This window comes from Pygoscelis adeliae, unplaced genomic scaffold (assembly GCF_000699105.1).
Source record: "Pygoscelis adeliae isolate BGI_AS28 unplaced genomic scaffold, ASM69910v1 Scaffold73, whole genome shotgun sequence".
NCBI lineage: Eukaryota > Metazoa > Chordata > Aves > Sphenisciformes > Spheniscidae > Pygoscelis > Pygoscelis adeliae.
The window spans coordinates 346,147-373,860 of NW_008824470.1; the positions used below are offsets into that span (position 1 = coordinate 346,147).

The following is a 27,714-nucleotide window of genomic DNA, read 5'->3' on the forward strand; positions in this document are numbered from 1 at the left end:
AAAAAAAAAAAGGGGGCAGCCTCCACTGCAAAACATGCAGAGGTATTCAGCTTGATCCCTGCTTCATTATGGAGCCAGAGTCCTTAACTGTTGTAGTCTGAAATAGAGAGTACACCAAAGAGAGTAAGGTGATATTTCAGAGACATTTGTTTTCTCTGCATGACTGTCACTGTCTGCCCGCCTAGCCCTGGCAATTGCAAAGAAGCACACTAGAAGTAGTTGACTATTTGTGGAGAGACAATATAAAAATATTTGAAGACAAACATTTGAATGAAGGTCCCATTGAAAAGGACCTCAAGAGATTCAAAGAGAGAAGAAGAGAGAGAATGCTATTATTTCGGTTATCAAGTAACACTTATATCCTCATTTTACTTACATGATCGCTGTCTGTGGGATATGACTCCTTCTTAAGTATGGAGAAATAAAGGATAGATGTAAACTGCAGTATTGGGAAATACATTAATTAACAATTATTATGTGCTCTAAGTGTATTTTAAAAGTTGTTTTAAATAGTTGAAAGAGATACTGGTGGAATTTCTGAGAATCAGTTTTATACGCATCCACATTCTTTTTCTGGTAAGTGTTTTGTGAAATATGAAACGTACCTAATTTTAAAATTCAGGATATTCTACCAGGTATTTTGTAGTTCCAAACAGGAAGTCTGTGGAATTTTTTTATCACCTACTTAATAACTCATAAGCAAACAACATACATTTTTTGTGACAATATTAAACAATTGTATGAAATGCAGTGGAACTTGAAGAGAGTTTTAAATGGGAGATTAGGAAATGCTAACGGAGCATCAGTTACTCCATGCATTTTTGTTATCACAGTCCAAAATATTATAACAGAACACAATAAAATCAACAAGAATAATAAAAGCAACTGTCTAACAATCTTTGTGAATGAGTTACTAATGTGGAGTAGGGAATCTCATTAAAGTAACTGAAAAAAGAGCTATCTTGTTATTTATAAGGTTAAAGCAGGATTTTACAATTGAATTTCTGTTTAACAAGGAACAAGATTAGCACATAGAAAGCAAAGGTATTAATTAGATCTGATAGAAGACCTCCTTATGTCTTGAAAATCATCTAATCACAAGTATAATGAGAAACTTCAGGAGCAGTAGTGGTCACTTCCACTGATAAAACTGTTGCACAGTAGGATTCGTATTAGTAAGGATCACTAAATTAAGGCATTTGACACGTGGCATTTTGTCTCAGATGTTAAGTCAAAGTATTTCTTTACCATTTATTTTGATCCCTTGTCGTTCAGCTGTGAGAGAAAGAATGAAGCCTTACTTGATACCTGGGTGGATATGCATACAGACCACCCACTGTTCACATATTAATGACTTTTCTATCTTGAGAAAGAAGCGTAGAGAGGTTTTACAGGATAGTGGCACTGTTTTTCTCTTTCCAAAATACCTATCTGGGGGGTATATAAAGAATTTTGAGTCTCCTACCTGTTAGTCCAGCAACTTTCCAAAAGGTTAGCTTCACCAGGAGAGGGTTTTGGGCATTAATTTGGAAAAAAATAGAAGAAAACTCTCTGTCTACTTGGTCAGTGACAGCAGCCTTTCTTATGAATGATGAAAGACTCCCTCCCTTTCCATGTGCCTTCCCCTTTTCTGGGACAGACTACAAAGGCAGTTTGTAATTCCTACTAACTCATGATAAGCATAGCTTTCTTTTGTTCTCCAAATAAAGAAACATATCTGTATTAGGACTGTAATTGTCAGTGTCTGTCTTAATAGCATACACTTTTCATTCCTGAAAACAGAATTTAGATGAATAATCCATGATTTGAATCACAGTACTGAAATTACCTGCTTCCATAGGACCCTTCTCTTCTTACATGTGATAGTTGACTTCTAGCCATGCAACAGATTGTACTGTTCTTTTTTGGATAATTATTTAATTACATTTATTTTATATTCCAGAATGTGGGATAAGTATTTTTTTTAAGAATAAATTAGAAAGTAAAGAAGTGATACTTTAATGCTGTTTTATCACAAAGGAAGAAAAATACTTTCTATCTGTAGTGCAATTTTCTGCTCTGAGTAGGCAGCCAAATGATTTTTTCTGAATGCTCAGAACATTTTAGTTGATTAAGAAATGAACCATAAATGAAATAGTGTAGGATCGCAGGACAATGGATCACAGTATGAAATTATGAGGTAAGCAATTGTGGAAGTTGAAAACCTGTTTCCTACAAAATAAATGCAGGTGTGGTAAGTTGAAGAATAGTTTTGAAACAAAAACTGATGAAAGTACTAAGGAACCCATGCTGTAGGAGGTGGTCTTTTGAGGTTCCTCAATTGCAGAAATGTTTCAGCACCAGTACAGTTCCTTTGCAACTGCCTTCATTAGTAGACTATGTTTCCCAAGTTTGTCCTGAAATCCCTTACTCAGGCTTCTGATTCAAGTGAAAGGGTAAAAATATGAAACTACTAGGTTCAACGTGACTACGATTTATTTTATTTCAATGATTCTTTTTTTCCAGCTTCAGGCCATCTCTTCTAAAACATTAGAATTTTTAAGCCTCTGCTTTCATTTTTTTGGATTTTTTTCACTAACACTGACTTATAAATTATTTCTTTGTAATTAGTAAGTTAAGAACCAATAGGATTTCTAAATTTGTTGATCTAGAAGGCTGAGAAATTCATTTCTTGGCACCCAAGAAGGCTTTTTCTTTATTTTGGCTTTAAAATACAAACTTTACTGTTGGTCAGGACCTTCTTATTTCAAGTTATGCTTTTCTATCTCCCCTTTCCTTGATGTGAAGCTGTTCCTCTATTTCTGTCTGTAATTCCCATACAGAAAGACATATGCCTTCTAATTCAAATACATCCTCTTAAAATTTTGGGTGGTTTTTGTCATTGTTTGTATAATTTGTGTACTAGCATGAAGGAGACAGGCTAGCAAAATTTTTGAGCCCTATCATTCAAAGCACTGGAACATACAAATGGGAGAAAAACCCATCCTAGTTATAAGCATAAACAATAAGTGAATGAATTTCTAGGAAGTATAGACGAATCTCAAAATATACCTGTCTTTTATATGCTGTGCATAGCATTTCTCTTAAAGTAGATCTGTGTAAGAGAGATACCATGATGTCATATATTTAGCCAACTCTGATTTGTTGATAAATTATTGACTTAAAAAATGTTTGCAAAGTGTAGATTATTTAACCAAGGGTATATTGAGCTGACATATTAGGATAGTTACTCCATCTACTGATAATTAAGCTAAGCCTTTGTTCAGTAATGGCCATAATATCACTCTGGGGTCCCTTTCTCTTAGAGCTCTTGTTTCCCAGCATCCTGACTCAGGTTATCTTGGGGTCCTACGGTGTCAGGTGTTCCCATGGCAGTGGCTACTGAGTAAGAAAGAAGCTGCTGCAGAACTGGGGACCGTGCCAGTAACCTGTTCCCAAATAATCTACTTGCTGCCTTCTCTCTCCCTAAATCCCTGATCCCATGGGCTACAGGGGCAGTGGCTAGAATGTTCAGGGGAAGTGCCTGTCATTGTGGCCTCCTCCCAGCTGCACAGATGCTCTCATTTTCCCCTCATTGCTTCTTTCCTTAATTTTTCTGTCCTTTTTGTCTAACAGTCCAAAGCTGAGTTTCTCAGTCCAAGTTTAGATACGTAGTTACAGATATTAATCTATCTGTAGATAAACATCCATCCATAGATTCAGGTAGTTGGATACAGAAGCAGCCTGACTGTCAGAGTTGTTGAACTTTAACTGTTTTGACTGATTTTCATAATTACTGAGTTTTTTGTTCAAAATAAAGGTATTGTTGACTGTCAACTGAAGTGTGGACACGGGAACCTAACTTTGAGCAATACAATTTGAAAAGCACAGCTGCAGTTTGCAAAATTGAGCTTTATAATGATTTTAAAAATACATGCACAACAAGCTCTAAGAAATTATCTTTCCCATACACGTATTCGTGTCATTGACAGATTTACAGAGAAATGGCTATACTTCTCTGCAGTTTGTGGATAGCTGCATAAAACGTGGACATACTTTTATATTATTTTTGGTATTGTTTTACTATCTGTGGTAACATTTTCGGTCCTGTTTGTTCAAAAAAGTTCACTTTACAGGAAATTTTATCTATAAAGCATAGTACTTTTTTAATAAGAAACTAGTTTTATTAAATTTACTCTTAACAAGAAAGATACAATGCTTCCCCTTTTCTTTGTTACCGAGTTTATTGTTTTGATAAAAGGTAATAGGGGGTTTTCACTTTGTATTGCATTTCAGCATTACATATTGTTTATTTCAAACATGATTTATACAAGTATCACCCCAGTAGTTTCGTCACAAATGCTCCCTTTTTTTCTGTTAGATTAGGAAAAGAATCCATAACTGTTCAAAACTGTTGCAATAAAAAACCCACAGTGCACTGGCTAATCTTTAAAGCCTTTTTTTAAATGTCTTTTTTTTTAACTTATTTTAATGAAGTTCAAAGGATCTATTAGATGTTCAGCCATTCAAGCAGGACATTTAATACCCCTCCAATGACAGTAAATAGAAAGTAATGGCAAAAAACAGCATTGTCCAAAAAAAGCAGTCACAAGGTCCTTAAGATCACTTTAGATTCTGTCATTCAGTTTCATGCTTTAGTAGGTAAGTTCTTTAACAATCGATAGTCTCTGGTCTTCCTGCACGCATATGAAAGTAGGCATCTGTGTTCCACAGTCATGAAGTTATGCTGATTTAAATCAGCTTAGGATCTTATTGGGCAGATGGATATATCATACCAAACTTCCCAGTGGTCTGGAAATTGTCCAACAAAATACGCTTGCAATTAGAGGTGACAGAAAAGGATGCAGTTTATTACATACTTTGCATTTCAATTTACTCTCAAAATTTGTGTGGTGATTGAAAACCATGAAAAAAAATAGCTTAGTCCAATCCTAAGAACAGACAGAGGTTCAAGAAAGATCTTATTTTATGGAAACACATCACAACAATGCCTAGCAGAAATCAAGCCTCACTAGCCTTTTGCTGGTAGCTAGACAGCTCAGGAAGAAATGAAGCACTGAGACAGTGAAGTAGCACTGTATCAGCATTTTTAGTAAATTAAAAAGATATGGTAATTTTATATTTGAAATTTAGAAGATTAGTAAACTCTTTCTCTAGCGAGGTATCAAGGCTTTCATTTCTGCCAGACTATAATGTTCCAGGATGGATTTATAATTAATTTTCCTTATAATAGCATTTGTAAACTGAACAGTTAGTAACTGAACAACAGCCTACAGGATGCATAGGCTTAATTGATAGTCTGATACATTTAAAATAGCTGTGGAAACGTTGGCAAAAGATCATAATAGTGTCAACAGTTTTTGTTAATAAGGAAACAATTTTTTTTTTAATCTGTTCACTGAGTACATAATAGCTTGAAGTCTTTTTCCTGGTTACATATTTTCTTCAATTTGAAGAAATGTTACATGTCAATGTTCTTCCTCAGCATAAGATTAAAGTCATAAACATAGACATAATTGTTTATCTTGAAATACTGCAGTTTGCAGGGTGTGGCATGGGTATCGTATATGCCAGAAGTGCATAGACTTTTCCTGTATTGTATCCTCTCTGTAAGAAACTTCAGCAAGGGGCGATGTGTGTCTTCATGTTATGATGCTAAATTCATCTGTCACATCAAAGCTTTAAATTACTTATATACTTAAGTCAAAGGACCATGACATGGTGCTATGTCTGGATCCAGCTTCTGGAAGCATGGTGGTAAAAGTGTTGGGGTGATAGAGAAGAAAGCAGTTGTTTAGCAAAAGTTACAAACTCAGGTGGAGAGTAGCATGCAGTGTATGTTAATGTCTGTATATTAGTATACATTTTGTATTTTTTACCCAATTGTTTTAAGATTGAAATTGTAATCTGAGTTGCCAACATCCTAGAGAATGAGCAATGATTCACAAGAGAGAAATATTCATTGCGTAAACATATTTCGTTTGATTTTTTCTTTTTATCATCGAATTATTAACAAGAAGATTGAGGTTTCCTAGTCCAGTAGATTCTTCCTTTGAAGACAAAGTTTTGCCGAAAGAAATCATCTTCTACCTTTTACCATCATAGTTTTTCTGTAGCTGGGTTACTTGCCTTTCAATTCACTTTAGGCTAAATAATTCATTTACAAGTAGAACCACGTCTTATCCCATTTATGCAATGATCTGTGAAGCCCTCATATGTTTTAAAACACTTATTAAAAAATCATACAAGACATTATTTCACTAACTGGGATTTTAAAAAAACCAAAACAACATATAGTAATACATATTTTTTGCATTAATTCTATAAAATAGCTTATAGAAACCTGCTACTAGTCTGTTTGTTTACATAATTTTCTCTATAAATATAGCAGTATGTTAAAACTTTTTTTGTTGAAAAAGTGCAACACAAGTACTAACAAAAGTAGTGCAGTTTCTGTCTCCCTGTGTGTGACTGATAGTCAAATGAGTGGTGTTATTTTCACTTATCAAATACACCCTTGTGATACTGTGATATGCAAAATTTCAGAATAGACAAATTGTTGGGACAATCATTGTACTATTAAATGCCATATAACCTTTTAAACCTTGTCGTTTCCAAGTCCATAGTTTAAGAAGTTTTGATCCTTCTAACGTAGTATTGCACATAATGATGACAAAAAGGAGAACAGTAGAAATAATAGGGAGGATAACACTTTGTAATTAATAATAATTTTTAATTAATTCTTATTTTTATTTTTTAAAGTAATAGAATCAATTATATGTTTGTGATTTATTTGCTAGAATGGAAAAAAAATCTATGGGATAATTATCTGTAGGATAATAATTTCAGTAAATTTACAAATGCTATGTAGCAATCATTTATAAAAATATGAATTTTGAAAGAAATCAGATGGCACCCTGTTCCCACCACACATCACAGGTATAAACTGGCAGCAGCATTCAGAGGTTTACTATCTCCTTCACAAAGGGAAAGTTTTTTTCAGTAATTTTCATTCTGTCATGAGCTTAAACTAGTACTATTATCCTGGACTCGCAGTTTGCACTCATCATTCCTCTGCTGCTTATATCTCTTGGGCTGAACTGTTATCTTTTAGGATTTGGGAATCTATTTATTATGCTGAATGTTCAACAGCCTACCCCTGGTTCCTTGGGTACTTGCTCTTGTGGTTTTCCTAATCCATCTCTTTATTTCCTAACCTGTCTCACTGTTAGTGACTGTAAAACTCTGAACAGTAGTAGTTCTCTTTAAACTTTTTAATTCTAGCTTTTTTTTTATTTACAGATAGACCTAAAGTAATTCTCTACTTCTATCCAAACTCACCCAATTAATTTGCTCCTCCGTTAAGTTTTTGGTACTACTTAGCCTTTGTGCCTGCATTGCCTGTTTCTAGTTTAATAGCATCTTTCTTGTTCAGCGGCACTACCATGCATTTAAGTAGAACGTGATGGTGATAACCAGGTCATCATCTGCCATTTACAAAGCACAATGAAAATAATGAATAAATAATAAAAAGCTTTCCACCTGGAAGAGTGTGGGGTCACTGAGCAAATTCATGATGCCATGAATGTAGCACATGTAGGAGAATTTTGGAGTCCTGTAGTTAGAAGAAATATAAAATAGCACTCTACAATGCAGACCTAATTCTTTCCAGAAGATATGTGCATAGCCTTATTTAACTTATTTAAATATAGCATAATGACTGAGGACCCTTTGTTGAGACTTAAAACAGCTTTTATTTCTTAATACTTGGCTATAATCAACTCAAATCAAAGTGTGGTACTTGGGACTTTTTCGGTATGTGGGTTGACACTGGAATGCATTTTGTGCCTGCAAGAATATAACCCATTCCCTTGATGGCAGGAGAGATGCTGTTGTCTATCTTGAATCGAGCTGTACGCGTATAATTGCAGCAGTAGTGAATTGTAAAATAATTACTTTTTAACTGAAAAATGGAACTAATATTTGTCTCCTACTTTTGGTGGCCTGAGTTGTTAATTCTGACTTCTAAGCACAGAGAAATTAAGGATTTTTCTTTGTACTATTCCTACTGCACATTAAACATCATCGGGGATCATCTTCAAAACTTAGCAGAGATTGTTCCAACTTTCTGCATGATATCACAAAAAAAAAAAATCTGGCAGTGTTTTTTAAACAAGTCTTAGAGGTTTTATTAGATAAAAATATTTTTGCAGTTGACTTGACAACCATGTAAAATGTTAGTGGAGTTGATTTGACCAAGGCTCTTTGTCAAAATACTTTTAAACTGAGATTATTAAAATATATTTTGTTGCATAGTGTGAGTTGAAATATTGCTAATATTTTAGTTAGGGAATGCATTCCATAGAATGCTTCCTACTTTCATATTATATCTGCTATATATAGTCTTTAACCAGAATGGGTGGAGCATTTTTATATATCAGTGAAAAAATAATGCTTCTGTTCTTAAAACAGAATTTTATTTATTTCCATGTAGAAATGATCTACTACTTGTTAGCACTGTCTAGCACTGTCTTCTTTGCTAATTATATTTTTTCAGACTGTTATAAAGTTATCCTCTTACCCCAGACTCCCTTGTCTTCCTCCCACATGCACATGGTGTTGCTTTGCTCTTGCATGAGGTTGAATGATCACAGCTGTGGGAGAGAGAAGCTCATGGACAGATGGGGCAACGTGCCCAGTGCTAGCATAATAAATTCTATAGGAAGAGCACAGAACAGCACCTTACACAGACACAGTTTCTGCAATGCCTTTGTTTTAGTGAAAGGATGTAGTTGTCTCTGTCATGTAGACAGTACAGCAAGGAAAGCTAGAAAATACCATGACCACCAGTGTGAGCATTGAATATTGTTATATCCCTGATTGTAAATTAAAAAGTAGGTATACATGCTTACATTACTTACTCTCTTGCGGGATAGGAAGGTAGCAATGACTGTTCAGCTTCTTTCTTTCACTACACATAATGTGATGTGGTGAAAGAAATCAGAAGTCAATACTACTGCGTATCTACTTTTACGTGGTCTTGTAATTGATACTAGGTCAGATACAGTATGCAGTCGTTACCATGCTGTAGAAGAGACCAACAGTACGTATTGAGGAAAAGATTTCTGAGAATGTTTAAGAGCGGGTTCTGTTGCTACTTAAGCATATTCCTCACATATTGTCTTGCGATTTAATTAGTTGATGTTAACATAATGACCTGTACTTCCCTTTTGAAGTAGCTATTCATTCTGGTAGTCAAAGGCTTCGATACTGGTCTTCACTACTTGCTGGGTATTTTGTTACGTGTACTTCATGTGGAGGCGGAAGCGTATTGAGGAATGAATCCTATTGGATTAGTGCAGATGCTTTGAACTACATTTGAATGTCAAAGCAGAATAGGAGAAGTGTTACAAAAGTATAGCAGCTGACGTAATGGAAGACGGTTGGAATTAGATTTTTTTATTAATGCTTAATGTTGCTGATACACACAGTTGTTATAAGCACAACAGTTTTTACCACTTCTTACCTTAAAAGACAATGTTGTCCTCAGAATTTATGTACTCATAGACTATACAGAACGCTTCTGTGGTAGTAGGTTGGAAAAAAGGGTTAAACTGATGTTCGTCTGTAATGGTGGCTAGTGGAATTGTTTTTTGAAACAGCGAAGATCTTGGTTCGGCTCAGCACATGTTTTTCTGGATGATTTTACAGACTAGTGTGTGACAAAGTCTGATTTCAAGAATTGCTCCTCAGAGTGGATGGGAAATAATAGTAATCAGAAAACATTTTTTAATTTTTTTTAAATTTTTAATTTGAAAAAATGTTTTAAATAACATATAAATGTGTTAATTCCCACTCTGCATAAATGGGCGCCATCAATTCTATAATAAATTATATCAACAAGATTTTGTGTACTTGTATGTTGTAAATGCTTTATTTCAAATTATAGTATATATATGATACTGATAAATGAGTACTTTTGCAGTAAGGAAGTATATAACTTGAAGAGCTGTAAGCAAAATCTATTTCTTGTGCAGTCAGCAAAGTAAGGTGTCATTAGATTTTCTGTGTCTTCTTCTGTAGTTCTTACGGATAGAACTCTGGAGATAAGGACATCTCAAATTCTGCATGTAAGGCACGTAAGAATAATGTAAGGAAAGTGCAAAGGCAGTTTCATGTAGTTGTTTTGTCCCATTCAGGCAGTTCAGGAAAAGACAGAAGCTAAGATGAGAGTCAGACAGATTTGTTTACCTTAGTTACACTGTTTACAACTAACAAAATTATCCGATTCATGCAGAGGGAGCTGTTCCAGTGCTCTAGAATGTGGGGTGTACACATCACTGTGAGAGACTGAGCACTCTGATAGGCAAGATAAAGCCTTACATGGCATTTAAATTCATTTCATTAGTGAACACAAGGTAATGCAGCCTGCAAAATGATATAAAATTTGATCTAGTCATGAGAGGGTTTTGGGATAGAGTGAAGAAAAGTGAGCTGGTGTTTTCAGTGATGGGTGGCAGGCCTTTTTTGCCCTTTGGCACTGCAGTGTGGTGAAATATGGAGAAGCATGATGTACTTTCATTCTTCTACAGAAGCGGCAAACTTCTCCCATCTTTGCAGTCTCTAAGCGATTTGGCTGCTCTTTGGCTGAAGGAATCAGTACAAGGTGGAAAGCTTTATTCACTCTAAAGTTTTGCTTTTCTGCAGGGCAGACTAGGGCTGCAAAACCCGAGCACCACTTTGAATCCAGTGCTCTGGAGAGTAGTCCCATACTCATTTACAAATCTTCAAAAACAGCTGGGAGTATTTCATTTATTTCTCTTAATGCCGATCAAGCATGTATCCACTTTAGCTAATTTTGAAAACTTTGTTTTTATTTAAGTCTGTCTGCTTCCTCTCTGTTTACTGTTGTGAATGAGAGTGACAGTGAATCTTCAGTTAAAGTAGCACCTTCAAGCAGATTTTTAGTAGAATTTTTCATTGCGGTGCCCTGTGTGGGAACTCACTGGGATGCATACGGATGCTGAGTCTTTAAAATCAAAATCCATTGAATTGCTTCATCAGAGTTATTTCTGACAGTAGACATTGAAAACACATTTAGGTGATTTTTCTTTAGATACAATAATTATGCATTAAACTAGTAAGCATTTTACTATTCCATAAAATTTCAACAAACCAGTTTCATATGGAATTTAGATAGAATCACTGCCAAGATATCGAACAATTCACTGATCTCAAAAAGTAAATTTCCATTATTTTTATTGCCCATTAGCGAGAGAAGTACAGTTCATTAAACATGCAGTAGTTGTGCAGTTCTGAACATTCAAAAAGTTGTCCAGAGTAGATATTGAACAGCTTACTAGAATGTAATATTTCTCATCAAATGAATGAGGCTTCACTTTCACCATTCAGTGTAGAATTGTCCTCCACACACGGTTCCATGTACTGCTGTGAAAGCTATCATGAAAAAAAATCAAAAGAGATTTCCTACATGCAATATACATGAGTTTTTCGTAACCTCTTGCAAAAGTTTTAATTATAAACATTTTGAAAACAACTTGTTATTTTGTTGTGCTTTGGTTTATTTTTAATAACTGCAAAATTCAGCATGGGGATAAACCACGACAATGACCACCCATCCTGTGCAGATGGTCTCCATATCATGTCTGGGGAGTGGATTAAAGGACAGAATCTTGGGGATGTTTCATGGTCTCGGTGCAGCAGGGAAGATCTGGAAAGATTTCTCAGGTATATCATTCAAGAAAAAGAATTCTTACTGTATGTCATTTACAAATAGTTGCAATAAATATCCTGAAATAACAAGTTTTCAATATTTTTTACCACTTCTGTGGGAGATTTGTGTTTGCATAATCCATCAAAATAATTTAAATCATCATGAACTGTATAATATTTGACAAATCTATTAAAATCTGTTTTCAGCAATTATTTGTATTTTTATATATTCATGTGTTCATGTATATGATTATACTTACATATTTTTATATATGTTTTGTATATATGTACATATGTTTAAAATATATTAATATGCTATGTATTGAAGAATGTTGGACAGTTAATGACCTATGAACATTATGTAGATTCTCTGATCTATGTTGTGCCATTCAATATCAAACCATGCAGTATATTACATTGTTAATTTTTTAAATAGAAATTTACTGTGAGATACTTAATAGAGAATAGTATACCTAGAAACCAAATTAAAACATTTAGTTCCACTCTATATCTCTTAAATAGGATCTGTTCCCTAAAGCTCTGTTTCTGTATTAAGTTTATAAATATAACTGTTGAGAATTTACTTGCAACAGTTAAGCAGTCCTCAAAAGGTCTGCTTTATGACACTGGAATAGTTAGTATAAGTTAGATGTGTCAGTCTGACACATTTGTACTGAATCTAGATAGAAATCAAAACCATGACTTGGTGCTTTAACAGGTTTAAGTATTTTCAAACATTTTTTCTTCAGTTTTTGAGAAAAAAAATTCTGGCTACCAGCTCAGATATATATGTGTTTTTAAATGTGTGTATATATATAACCTGAAGTGATTAATTTGAGGTCCTGCTAGATGTGAAAACTAAGCTACACAACTGCCTATGCATTATAAATTGTCTGCTTTTTTATAATTGTTTAAACCTCTATCCAAACCTTAATCTGTTAAGTAAATTTTACACTAAAATTTTGTCCAGTGCTTTCCTGAAATTCCTATTATAGCTGATAAATTATATTGTCTTTCTGCAAATGTGCAACGTCAGAACACACCGTTAACATATATCAAATAAGCCGTATTAATTTATACAGAGTCATTTCTTGGGATGACAGCCCAATGCTGACGAATAAAAAAGTCTTAAGAGTCAACATTTTTCTAATGTCAAATGCATGTTTAAGTGGGCATGACAATCAGACTCTTTAAGATTGCTCAGCCTATGAATCTCTGCGTATTGCCAGGTCAAAGGCCAGTAACTGTCTGCTACAGACGAATCCTCAGAGCCTCAATTCTGTGATTATTCCCTCCAAGCTCCCAGGAATGACGTACACTGCAGATGAACAGTGTCAGATTCTTTTTGGACCAGCTGCTTCCTTTTGCCAAGAAATGCAGGTAAGGATGGGTATATACTTCAGAAGATAACACCTACCAACTCATTTTTCTGTGAGGGAGATTTTTGTGCATATGCTTGAGAGAAAGAGAACATAGCATCTTTGAAACGAGAAGTTTACACTTCGCTTTCTGAAGTTAATACGAACATTTTCATTTTTTTATCTTGTAAGGCTTGCTTTGGATCTCCAAACATCCTGAATCGTGTTGTATCATAGCATACCACTGATATGTTCGTTGTACTTTAGAAACAGAAAATGTCATAGTGTGAAGTCACCTCGTTGCAGCGGATGGAATATTTGCAATTTATTCCACTGGGACCAGATTTCGCGTGTAGGTTCCGTTTCATTATGTTTTGGGTATTGAACCTCCATATCTGACCTTCAGTAGAGTATGCTGTGCCTGTGCATGCTACGAGGGAGAATTGTGGTGTTAGGTGGGCTCGCTGTACTACTGAATATACCCTGCCGCCTAGCCAGGTCCCCTGTGAGCGCTGGCAGAGCTGTGCAGTGCCATGGCAGTAGGAGTTCCGGTACTTAAGTGAGTTTGCTGACATTGCTTCATGCGATTGCATTAAACAGTGTCACTGTACATTAATCTTGAAAAGACAGATTAACAAAATTGAAGAGGTCTTAATAATTTTGTGGCCTAATACTAGTAGACATCTGATTGAAGAAGCATTCTAAGAACCGTTTTAACAGAGAAAAATCGTCCTTTAATGTCAACAGGACAGGTACTGAACGTGTTGGATGCCCTTCAGAAGGTAACCAAGATAAGATGGGTAGATGATACTACAAATGTATAAAGAGCATGGAGTATGGGTTGATAGAATGGGGGCTAGGAGGAACTGTGAAATAGAATTTCATAAGGGTCAGAGCAGACAGGTAGCCTGGAAAGGTCAGGATTATTTAATATGAAAGCGTAATTCCTTACTCCTTTAGTTTTTCAGTTCTCTTCATCTTTTCAGCTTGGACATAGTACTCTTTCTTTAGCGAGTTTCAATGAGAGTAATCTTTATCCTAAAGATTCTCAAAGGAAACATTGCAATACATGTATGACTACCACATGCTGAGAGTGGCATAGCTTAAAAAAAAGGAGCTGTAGGTTACTGGTTATTATTTTAACTGTCTTATTGAAAACATTTTCACTCTGAGAGTCGTAACGATTCTACAAATGTTCTTAATTATTTACAAGTGCTTTTTTCATGAATTGCAATCTGTTTCTTGGTTTTTAGTACTTTGTTTTCAATTAAAAGATGTGATTTTGGTTTCTCATTCTCTAGAAACCTATTTTGAACAAGAAAATGGTACAGTGTTAGCCCGTTATTTCTTCTAAGTCTTCTTTACAGGGTAAAAGAATTTCAGAAGTAACTGAAGAGATAGTCAAACCTGGATACATGCTGTTGCATAATACCTTTATATGCTTTTCATTTCTCTGGGCACTTCCACACCATTAATACCCTTGTGTTTAGTTCTAATTCAGGCTTTTAAATTCCGATAGCCAAGTGGTCCCATGCCTGTTGTGTTCCAGTCACAGATGCAGTGAATATTCTTCTCTCGGGGTCCTGACTCCAAGGTTTCTTTGGTTTTCATTATTATTTTAGAAATGTTAGGAAGTTAAATTCAGTTAATGCCACCCTGGTAGTGTTCAGCTGTTTGCACAGAGAGTACTTAGGCTCTATATGCTGGTACCTAATTGTCCATTTCTAATAATCTTCAATAATTTTCTCCTCTTCTGGCATTTTTTATGTAAGAGGACACATTTCAGCTAAATCACTTGTACCATCCTTCTTTTTTTTCCTCTTACTGGATCATTACTTTATATCAAAATGGTTAGTTCAGGAAAATTCCTGTTAAATATTAGTATTAAGATACCATTGTAACTTAAATCCAAAGACATGCGGCCATACTTTGAAGAAAGAACCTAGTTAATGATGCAAGACAATACAAAAGGCCAGTCGTCTTCTCAACTACTCTTTTTTTCTGACAAACTGAAATTTAATTTTCAGTCTTCTTTGTAAACGAAGTCTGTTCCTTGATAACTTTATGGTCTTAACAGTAAAAAAAAGAGAACTCGATAACAGTTTCTGAGAAGAGGGCAAGGGGAAGAACCTTCTGCAGTTTCACCAAAATCCTCTGCAAAACTGGTAACCCTGAATGGAAATCATACAAGCAAATACTGAACAACAAAATTATTGTAATGCATCTTTAAGAGCTTTGGACCTATTAGAAATTACATAAAAATGAATAAAAGACACTAAGGACAGAACTGAGAAAATCTGGTGAGGGCATTGAGGCACAAGAGAAGTTCTCCAAAGCTCGATCCACTGCCAACCTCCGTAAAGTCACCTTGTTGGTTTTCCTCTGCGTTCTTTTGACTGGAAGCAAAATTTACACTCCTACCTTCCCCCCAACAAAAAAAATCCAAGAAATTTGATCCTTAGGCTTTAGAGTGAGTTACAGCAAGCTTAGGCACTATATTCAGATCTCCTTCTTTTGTTCCTTGCTGTGGGTCTTAAATTTAGCTCTTCTGTTAGGGAAGTTTACAGTATCCTAGTCCAATTAAGTAAGATTTCTGTGGTGAAGAGGAAACTCAGAGCAATGGATAGAGCACAGCACAAAGGATAAGAAAGCTGTCCTGCTGTTACATATGTTTCTCCTATGGATGAAGAGAAAGACAAAACAAAAGATGTTACAATTCAAATTGGGCTAGAACCAAGCTACATAAACTTCCCAGAAATCCTTCGTGAGTTCTAGTACATGGACTGTGCAACACCAACATTGTCTAACTGCGAAGTACTGTTAGTCAGTAGTTAATTTTATCATCTCCTTCTGAAATAAGAGGATGTTAGATGGAAATAACAAATATGTTGAATTTAACTTACCAAATAATTGCATTTTACATATTACTACAGTGATTCAAAGTTCACTGTGTTGATTGTGCAGATTATTGTGGCTGCCATTAGAGAAGTCAACATTTAGAAGACTTTTTAAAATTGAATACAGTATTTATTAGTTACAGTATTAATTTATTAAAATAATTATTTTATTATACATTGGCAACCACTGACTTTCCAGAAATCCAGAAATCCAAACTACTTTCTTTTATCTCTGTATACTCTCTTCTACTCTGCCAATAACTGGCAGTTTACTGTGGTTACAGTTGTTGTCCACAAGCCAGGAAATGAGAGAGGAACATAATTCTTGAAGGTTCATTTAAACTTCAGTAAATCCAACAATTTATAGCCCAGGATTTCTTGGATACGTTTTATGTGCTGAACAGTTCATGCACTTCAGTGTAACTATGTAAAAGATAAATTATGAACTATGTCAGAGTCTAGCATTTTTTGTGACTGGAAGATAATTTGATGACCAGACTTCCATGCAGTCTTTTACATTAAGCAAATATGTTTCATATATAACAGCTATTCAACTAAGAAAACAATTGAATGGAAAATAATTTTCTTAATGATCTAAAAATAATCTACTAATATCAGTCGTACAATTAATAATGCATTTATGCTGAGATGTAATTTTCTACAAATGTTATTACTGAGCAGCACTTTAGGATAATTTACAGTCACATTACATGGCGACCTCTGAGCAACACTGCAGATGCCAATGATTTTCCCTTGTTATCAGGAATTCCTTTTTATAATTTAATGCCTAAAGCAAAGGACTGAAGGGACCATTGAGGGCCTACTCCTATATTTTCCTAAGTGAGCCCCTCCCACTCCTCTTTCATGAATGGTGTCCAGACTTTATTTTTTCCTTTTCATCTTTATTTCAAAGACTTTTTTTTCATACCCGAAGCAAAATTTATAGAGCCTGAGAAAAGTGTGAGTGGATCTCAGAGCACAAGATTTATACCATGTCACCATGCTTATCTTGTAAGGGAGCCAAGTTTGCTTTTATGCCCATGATGTCTCACACAAGAATCAATTAGACCCTAACATTGTTTCACATAACAGATAGTGAGATCATGGCCCAGAAGTACTTTTTGATGATTAAATGTGATTGTAGAACTCAACAATTTAATATAATTGTTGAACTATTAAATGTTGGCTTTTAAGATGAAAGTCCAGGATGCGAATGCTATCTAGTCAGTTCCACTAAAACAATTCTTGTCATAACACAGCTGTGATCTTTGCAAAGAAGTAGGAGACTGGTTATATTTCTTGGTGATTTTTAAGGCAAAGGAAGTCATGGAAATATTATAGCCCTGGTGAAATATCTGTCCTCACCTCCACCACCACAGTTTAAACAACCTTGACTTTGCACAAATACAGTTCTGAAATGCTCTTTTTGTCTCTGTTCTTTCCTCTCAACTGGACCTTCTTTCCAGATGCTTATATGATTGGAAAAGCATCCCTCTGATGCACACAGACCTGCTTCACTCTTTTCATTGAAAAACAACCCCCCAAAACCTGGAATGACCTCTGCTATTTCTATAGTACATTGTGACTTTTATGTTATATTTTATAAGTTTTGCTGTTAAAAACTCATGATTAACACATTCTTTCAGAAAAAAATCCTTTGTGTATGCTTGGCAATATTTTGTTTCACAGTGTATCCACAATGAAATATTTTACAGATTGTGAATAGCCTAATATCACAAGTATAAGTTTATAATCTCCAATAACTCTTACTTCCCTTGGCTAGTCTAAAAATCTGTAATGGCTGTTGAACTGTGTTTATGATAGATAACTAGTAAATTCCTGTGAACGTTAACTTAGCTATCCTGATTTTGACTGAATGAAACGTTCTCCCCAGAGGAGTAAATTTCTGGTTTAGAAGTTTGTGCTCTTATTTTGGAATGACTGTAATATTGACACTGGCCTCCAGGTTTCTGTTAGTTTTCAGTCAGCCCTGATCTGCAGCATTGCAGGTTGCTAATGAAAAAAACGAGTTGTGCATCATGTTTTTTCCCCAGCCACAGGCAGGGGAATCACCAAATGTCAAAAGTTAAATTGTAACAGTAATCTCCATTTCTCTTACTTCTGCAGCAGAAGTACCATCTGAAGTGTAACTAAAGAGTCTATTTGTGATTTGACTGAAATGGAAAGCCCAGAAAAAAATTTGCAAGTGATCCTCCAATTTTAGTAATTCCATATCTCCATTTTCTTGCGTTTGGGGAATCTGAAAGTCTAGGATGAAATGTTATAGTAGTATTGAATGCTTATTTTAAAAATCAGTCAAGAGAAGTGAGTGTTTTTAGAATACAGTTCACTTAAGGCTCAAAGATGTTTCTACCTGGGAAGTTAGGTTCATGGTTCATAAAGAGGTGGTATACAAGTATTTACAGAAACATGCAGATGTATACAAAGCACATTAGCATGTCAAGGCTCTTGATTTGATTTACTTGATTTACTTTACACAGCTCAGGTGCACTGATGTGTTCAGGTACCCAAATCCTTGTAAATTTGACTTCATGTCTTCCTAAGTTCAGAAGAATTTTTTCCGGTTTGGTAAGGAACTATAGGTTTGTTGTCAGCCATTCTGCAGTCTTATGCAATTGAAATTGAGCACAACATCAAAGCGTTTAGGGAAAAAAAAGGATAACATACTTTAAAATGTGATTAAAGGAAAAGTTGACTTTATTTTTTGAAAACCTGGATGGCTTTTCCTCAAATGTAGTCATTGACAAATGAAGATTTAGGGATATGAAAAAAATTATTTGAATTAGGAACATTAAACTAGCATATATTTTTGTGGCGTTGTTCCAACAGTATAGTCTGTCATTTCATGGTTGGTATGGAAGCACTTTGTCAGGAACACCTGATACTCTGTGTCATCTACATTGTCTTCCAGAACTGGCCTGAAAGTTTTCTTGTGAAGTTTAGTTCTCGGCTCTGAAGTTATTACTTAAAGTGCGTGTTTAAAAAAAAATTAAAAGAATAAATTCTCTTTCTCCCTTGAACAAGAACAGAAATTACAGTTTGATATTTGAAAAAAGCTTGTTAAAATTATCGAGGAACAGGATAGGACTTCTGTAGCTATATTTTAGGATATGCATGGGCTAACTGTTGTCTTGTTAGTTCAGCTTCAGCACAAAACTGTTACAGGATGAATCAGGAGTGAGTCTGACTGCTGCCATCCTGTCTCTTGTTTCTGTGCAGTGCTTCAGACCTCTACAATCTTTGACTTTTTTTGAAAGCTGATGTCACAGACATTTTTACATGCAAGACTGGAACTTGGTTCAGACACAATCTTTTGTTGAATTATGTTTCCTGTGCCATAAGACTTTTTTCAAAGTAGCGTAAGATTTATCACACATTTTTCATGCATAGTGTAAAAGGCACAAAAACTCTTACTGGGTTTACCAATGTAACGAATCATTTCGGTCAGAAAAAGTACATCTTCTGGCAACCCTGGTTTAAAAAAAACAGCTGATCTTTATCTTTTATCCTCCTGCAACCTTTCTCCCTCTCCTGATCCTTCTTGCCCATCTTCGGGAGTACTATACATATTTGGGGGCAATCAGTTTGCACACGCAATAACATTCAGGCCACAGCTGAGCCCCATGTGCCCTCTGTTCACTTCCACCCAGCTTACGGGCAAGGGGGGAACACGACAGCAAGGAGAATGAAGTACTGACTGAAAACCATGGGAGAAGGAGGACTTTTTAGAGGAAAATAGGGAAAGCTGCCAAGGAAATTTGGGGAGATGTAAGCCAGCATACTTCAAGGCTGTACTTTCTTTTGAAGAAGGTAAAACTGTCTTGTTCTGATGCTCAAGAGGGACAGAATAAGCAGCTTTTCTTTCCATCTCTAAAATTCACTACTGACTAGTACCCCTCTCATCTCCCTTTTCTTCTTCCTAGCAAAAATATTTCATCCTGATTTGTCAGTTTACTTTGTGTCTTCTTTGTGGATATCAGGTTTGATTGCTTTTTTGAGATATTTCTAGAGGAATGAATGAATTCTAGAGGAATTACGAATCATTGGAAGAGCATAAGATAGCAGCAATCATTGGGATGGTATGAACAAGGGGGATTTGGAAGTCCTAGAGAAGCCTGAAAGTTTCTTACAAACACATTTTTGCGAAACTCCCGTGAACATAGTTCTACGTAGCTGCACAAAGACTCATTAGTCCCTGTATATAGAAATTGACTTATTTTAAAACCTTGGTTTTTGTTGCTAGTGACAGTGCTATTTTTCTCCCTTTCACATAAAATGAATAAGCACTAAATAAAAGGAGTAAAAATACCAATTAATTTTAAAAATAATTCCCAGAAACTCTTCCAGGCTCTGGGGGAGTACATCTGCGCAGTGGCCACTTCACATCATGGGCGAAGTTGTTCCGATGTGCTTTGTCAGGTCTGCTGTATGCAAAGACCGTGACCCCTAGGGTTAGACTTAGAGGGTTCTTCCCCCTCTCTGTCAACACACCAGCTTGACTTGTTCCATGTGTTTGCGCTTAGTAAAAGTCTAAGCAGAGTTTGCTCACCTAGGTTTTTGTGCATGTTTAACCTGTCTTTAAACATACTTCAGTACCATTGAACTGGTAAATTTATGACAACATTAGTGAATTGTATGCAGAAAGTAATTTTGCATAAGATAGATTTTGTGCTTATCTGTGTGTTTGGTTTTCAGCATGTCATTTGCACCGGGTTGTGGTGTAAGGTGGAAAGTGAGAAGGAATGCAAAACTAAACTGGATCCACCAATGGATGGAACAGACTGTGACATTGGAAAGGTATGCTTCTGGTGGAAAAGCAATATAAATTATATTGAACACCTAACAGCTGAATAGGTCTTTGCACTTGTTTAAGTTCCTGCTTACCTCAATTATCATAAAAATCATACATATATAGTTGAATGTATTGTATTTTATATATTGTATAATATAGATATGATAAAAAATTACATTTTCCTAAAAACACTGAGTTTAAAAAAAAGTTAGCCAAAGCCGCAGATGTTTGAATGCTTACACTGTTTTATTTAAAATTTGTTCTGGTTTTGTGTCCTATTTATGAATGGAATGCCATTGTTGCATTGCTTACTGTAAAAGAACATAAGCTTTCACAGATACAAAGTTCTCAGCTATGATTTAAGATTTAGAAGTAGTCTCATCAAAGGAATTGATACAGATTTGTGATAAAACTTTTCAGGATAAGCTTTGTAAAGAAATATTTATAGTGTCAGTGCATCTAAGAGAGTGATAAATGTCATTAAAAGTATGCCATCAAAGACAAAGTAAATGGTCACCTGGAGTCAGACTTACATTAAATGTCCTTCAAGAGCTTTTCTGCTTGAATAATCTCTGTCATCTCTATATGTAACTGTAAATGAAGATAAATAACCTCAAACAGATAACAGAGCAGGAGCATGCGTATATCTTGGGATTTATTGTGCTGACAGCAGTATCCCACAGGAGTGATTTGCTCTTTGAATCATATTACATTCACCAGGACTGTTATCATCCCCCTAAAAAAGTAAACAAATCGATCAACTGAGTACGATGAAATGTTCAGATAATATCATTTTACATGCTAAAGGAAAAACAAGATTTATTCATTTTTGTGTCTCTAAAATAATGACATTTGCTGCAATCTTTTGATTCTGATAAATGTGTGTAGTTGATATTCTGTCTTAAGTCAATACCTGGAAAGTCAGGTATTTGCCTTTTGTTCAATGTCGCATTCTTTACATTGAGACTGGTATATGGAATAAGAATGCAGCACCTCTTATTAAGACTACCCAGAATTTTTCATTGTGAAACCACTGCCACGATGAACTGGGCACCCGCAATTAGAATGCGTTTTGCATTTTAATGTCTGACTTGCAAAAGACGATAATAGCAACTCATTTTAGAGGACTCATTCTAACTTTATACTTGTGGGTGCATTATGATATGGTGGTGACATGGGTCCTGGGAAAGTCCAATGAGGAAGGTAACACTGTTCTCTTTATTGTGGAGCTTAGCTAGTAAGGAGTAAATAACTAGTAAGAGTAAGACAAAGTATTGATTCTAATTAGAACGGCTCATTGAGCCTTGTGCCAGGCTACCTTATTTATGTTTAGCAGTAAAAACTAAGCAGACATCACTGAAACGTCTCAGAGGATTAGAAGGGATTATTCTTCTCGTTTACTTTATTATCTGTCCAAGTTGAGCTTCAGATTACACAAATCACTGGCTTTGTTTTGTTTTACTTACATTGTAGAGATGGAGTATTGTTGTCTTGTGCTCCTCTTAGGATCTTAGGAAGTGATGGAAATGTTGTTTGCTTAGCCAGTCCAACTTGTTTTCTTTTTAAGTCAAAGATTTATAAGCATCCCTCAGACTCCACATAAGGCAGATGCTCTCTCTAGAGAAAAATCCATTTTGCCTATTATATCTGAAGGAGTATCTTTAAGTAAATATGAGCATTTTTGGTCTGAAACATCCAAGAGCATTACAAAATTTGTAGTTTCTGATTGCAAATCCAATATAATGATGGAGCCACCCTATGTGAAGACTTTTGAAAGGTGGTATAATTATGCCATCATTGTAATGCCATGATTTAAGAGAGAAAATTAAGACCAATTGATCAGTGAAGACCAGTTTGAAACTGCAGGTGAAGTTTAAGATCACCAGACAAGGATTTAGCAGACACTGCAAGTGATGGAAGTGTATTCTAAAAGTGACAAAGGCCTTTATTGACTGCATTAGTGACATGCTTTGTTTTGCTCAAAATATGACACTTCTCCATGAACGTTATCTGTCGATAACAGTAATTCACCAATAATTCAGAGAGCAAAGAGAAATGGGTTAAATTACTGATGTTAACATCATTAAGTGTTCATTGTCTACTTGTAGCCTTTTTGCTTTGCAATTGCTGAAATTTCATAATACATGGGACAGATATTCAGCTGGTATAAGTTGATAAAGTACTAGTTTCTGCAGAGTTATGATGATTTATACCAGATATGGACATAGATTACAGAGCATAACAATAGTGATTGGATAGTTTTTGAGTAAGAAACTGCAGTTGTCCTGGGGAACAATATATTCATACAAGATTATTGAGGTGATTATTATTATTTAAATAAATGCCAGAAATTCTCTTGACTTTCTCAACACTAGCTTATTGAGGCTTCCATTCTGTCTTTGAATACAAGTTGTGAATAAAATCTCATTTTCTCTATTACTTGTAATATATCCTTCTATTGAAATTGTCACTGGATAATCAGTGACAATGCAGTTCCTGCTAGGTATGTGGGAACTGTAATAGTGAACCAAACAAATCCTGAGGACAGCCCTGAACACCATGCTGTGATCATATGTACAGTTCAGCTGGAGGATGATCCCTGCAGTGGGTTTGGACTGGACCCAAAAGCGCTTTCCTAGGCAGTGCCCAGGCTCAAATGAAGGGGACAGCATGGTCTGGGGACCATTTCCAGCAGGCTATTCCAGGAGGCATCCTTTATTCGGAATGAACTTGTGCTTGAGCTTGTGGACAAGAGTTGCACCTGCTCTTTGGCCACTGAGCCAGAGAAAGGTCTCTGACTGTTGTATTTACTAGGACAGAAAAAAAAGCTATGGGGAACAACAGGAAAAAATATATCTGACTCATATGAAAACTATGCATTGAACAAAATGTTTATGTTGTGCTTCCCATGTGCTTGTGGACCAGTGAATTGTTTTGCATATGCCTTGATTTATTTAACAAGAGATGAATTTTCACCTAGTGGTGTAAGGCTGGAGAGTGTATCAATCGGACCTCTTTTGCGGAGCATATGGAGGGGGAGTGGAGCGCGTGGAGCACTTGTAGCCGTACTTGCAACACTGGAATCAGCAGTCGACAACGCAAATGCCCTGGGTAAAATCAAGTTCAGGTTTCCATTGCTGTTCATCAGAATTTCCGACCCGAATTTAAATCTTATGAGTACAGAAACCCATTAAGATAAATAGTTGCCCTATATGTAAGAAATTCATTTTTTATGAATACTGAAAAACACTTAGGAGAATAGGTATTTCAGGGTTTTTTATTGCACAGTAACACTATTTTTCCTGCTTTCTGCTTCTGTCAAAAGCTTAGATATTATTAATGGGAGAATACAACTTTCTTTTTAAGCTTCACCAGAAGAAGCAACAGAAAATTAAATTCATAATTTTTGACTTGCAGAGCATCAGTGTGTAATTCTAGTCTTTCAATTTTTTTCTGGAGAAAATTGACTTCTGTCTCATTTGGAGAGCCAAGGAATTGCAACTTTTACAAAGAGATCTTTCTACAGGTTTCACAGACATTTAGATAGAATATCTGGAAACAACATTTAGATTCCATGTCTTGTGAAAATGAAAACCTTTTGCCATTCAGGATAAAGCGATTTTACCATTGACTCTTAATGGAGTCTGTTTCACCGTATCTCAGTGGTCAGCTAAAAGATGCTTTCCTTTTAATTACTCAGTACTATATCTCACTTTCGTGGGTCATTTATACACCAAGAGAAGAAGAATAAATAGGCAGAGAAGTGGGAACAAAGTAGAGCTAAGTAATGAAGACAAGTGTAGTGAAGACTAGACTAGACGGGTAGGATAGGGCAGGGCAGGGCAGGGCAGGGCAGACTAGAGTAGGTGATTTAGGAAAATGATAGAACAAAAGGGGGAAATGAAGAAAGATGAAAGACTGTAACAGATTTGGGGCAAAAAATTATGACAGGAAAGACAGAGGGAATAAAAAAGGGAAGTTTGCATAAAGAAATGTGAGGAAAACTTGGATATGGCTATACAAAAGCATGGTAGTTTAACAGAAGCCTTAGATATGCAGAATGCTTTCATATTTCCTTCCATCTAAATGCCACTTTCAGCTGTATGCCTAAAAGCTATTTCTGGAATTTAGGGGTGTCTTAATTTTGCTTTCATTCATTCATTTTTCCAGGCAAGGTTCCAAATAATTAGCTCCAGTTTCTGCAGTTCACTGTTCTTTTGCATTTGTTCATTAGGGCCTGCAAGCACAACTGGAGCGACCAAAAAGAAACAAAGCATATTGTTTGAAGTTCTCAACACCACACTTTTGAAAAAGGAGAGGTAGCAAATCTGCAGGTGTTACTTCCTTTCAGTGGCACCTTTGGCTCAGTCCAGCTAGAGAAAAATCACCTGAACTATATAAAAAATGCAGTTGAGGTTCTCCTTACTGAACGCTCCTACTAGTCCTCGTGCTCCTTTGGGGCCAAGTGTAAATTATGGTTTAGCACCTATGACCTTTATATGTAATGTAACCAGTACAAACAGGAGGCAAACATGTTTTGTTCTGTGGCTTTGATTTTTTGTGGGCGATTTCTTAATGTTATGTGTCAACAAAAAATCTGCTATTTAAACTGAATTTGTGTATAGCATAAATAAACTGTGCTGTAAGTTTAACAAAACATTACCAACAATAAAGCATGATATTTATGCCATCTTTTCTAGTTCAGGCCTTGAAGGAGAGTGTCATGGTCCCACGATGCAGTATAGAATATGTGAAAATCCTTCTTGTCCTGCTGGCGTGCCTGCCTTCAGAGACTGGCAGTGCCAGGCTTTCAGTGTCAGATCTTCGTATCAGAAGCATGTGCACCAGTGGCAGGCTGTCATCGATGACGGTAAGTATAAACCATCATCTCCCACGTTCTTACCATCTGCTCATGTGGCTTATAGCTTGTTGGCATTGTTATTGATTAAGAAAGATATGGTAAAAACTAAAGCAAACAACCAAACAAACCCCAAGCCCAAGATTTTTGGTAAGTCATTTTTATTTCATAGACAAGATCTGGTGGTATTTTCACATGCTCTGGAATCTTTTGTCTTATATTCCTTTTGAATTTGTCCTTCTTGATATGCAGTGACTACATTTGAACTGAAATTCAATATCAGTTTGGTCCTATTTAATCAGAAACGTCGTATGAAGTGACTCAGAAATATGGCTTGTAGAGGAATGCTACATCATTAAGCATGCGTGTAGCAGTTACACTTCTACCTACAAAACCAAAAAGAAAATACAGATATTGTGAGCTTCTATTTTTGAGGAAGAAGAGAACACTTGTAGCTTAACACTTGAGTATTTTACATACCAGTGTTTGATTTTGGCATATATCCGTATGTAATGCATAATGTAAACATCTAAGATTTCTATAAATCCTGACAGCTACTGCATGCAAAGTCCTAGCATACTGCATGCATGCTTCAGTGTAACAAACTTGCTTAGATACCATATTATTAGGAGCACGCTCAAGTAGGAGTATAGTAATGTCGAATTTACAGTATCTGCAAAGATAATGTTGGTGTAAAATATGAGCAACTAGAAAACAAAACAGTCTACCCAAATTCTTGCTATGAATGTCAACAATAGCTGCCATTCTACTGAATTTTCTCTAAATTGTTATGATGTAATTTATTTAATAAAAAAAAAGAAAGCAAGAAAACAACAAAGACTTCAGTTGTGAAAACAGTTAATTTGAGAAATTAACAAAATCATAGCAACTGGTGATAAAGAAGAGTCTGGAATGACACAGGAGTACTGTAAGTATGTGTTACCACATTTTAAGTAGTTCATTATTGCCCTCTAACTCTTGAAACGAATTATCAGAAACTATTAGAAAGCATAAATTTTAAAAGGAATATTTTGCTGAATCCTGAAAAATGTGAATTTATCATCAAAGAACTTATTTTAATCTATGCCTAGCTAAAAAAGGGTTGTTTTTTATTTCTAAGCCTTTTCTCAAGGTGCCAGAGTGAAAACTTGTGAGACTATTTTCATTAGGCTTGTATATTATCTCATTTCATAGTAAAGAGAACTCTCTCCAGCTATGTTATAGGTGCTTGTCTAGTGAATTAGTTTTGGTTTGTTTTACTACATTTCATTTTAGCACAGAAACACATGATTTATATCCTAAGGGATCAAAAGGTTTCAGCCTGACTTTGAATAATTCAGTCGTCTGATGAAAAATCATTACACTCTCCTGTCCCATATTAAGGAGTATGGATGGTTGCTTTCATCTAACTTTGTTCTGAGGTATCCTGTTGTCTTGAGGTGTCCCTCAGGAGACACAGAAGTGGACACCAGCTAAAGAGTTCCAGTATTACAGACATACATTGTTCCCAAATCCTTGATTATTTGCACTCTGAGCCTTTTGTAGACACTAATTGTGCACCATGTCCACAATAGTTGCTGTATTTGAATGAGGTCTCCAATAGCCTGTTGAACTTGTCCAGTGTTGTTGAGTTACTGTCTCTTTGAGTTCAGTGTCCTTAAAATAATGTTCAGGTTGTTAATCTTGTATTCTTTTAAAAAATGTTGATACATGGTTAAAGCTCCCAGGGAACTTTGGGATTACTATTTAAGGAGTATAACAGGAATGCAGAGCGCACAAACTCAGGCAGAGACTCACGCTTCTCAGGTGGAGATGACTTGAGTCTGACTGGCTTCACCTGTTGGCAAAAGAGATCACATCTGTTTGCACCAGTCCCCTAGTGTGTCAATTTTAGTAAATTAAATGTGCCCATACCTGATGTGTAAGTCAGCTGGCACAGAAGTCCTATGTCCGTACTTTTCAACTCTTTTGCACTCTAGAAAGGATAGTGACATCCAAACTGCTTTTTGGAAATGGTCCTCTGCAGGTGGCAATTTCCAGTCTAGACCGAGCTAG

At 35.7% G+C, this 27,714-nt stretch overlaps 1 protein-coding gene across 1 annotated transcript in view; it reads left to right on the forward strand.

The window, feature by feature from the left end:
• ADAMTS19 (ADAM metallopeptidase with thrombospondin type 1 motif, 19) overlaps positions 1 to 27,714 on the forward strand; it is a 175,405-nt gene that overhangs the window by 98,686 nt on the left and 49,005 nt on the right. The window contains exons 10-14 of the mRNA XM_009321242.1: positions 11,608 to 11,748; positions 12,963 to 13,113; positions 20,705 to 20,806; positions 23,782 to 23,912; positions 25,502 to 25,671. Of these exons, the coding sequence (XP_009319517.1) occupies positions 11,608 to 11,748; positions 12,963 to 13,113; positions 20,705 to 20,806; positions 23,782 to 23,912; positions 25,502 to 25,671 (695 nt within the window). The remainder of the gene's footprint in view (positions 1 to 11,607; positions 11,749 to 12,962; positions 13,114 to 20,704; positions 20,807 to 23,781; positions 23,913 to 25,501; positions 25,672 to 27,714) is intronic.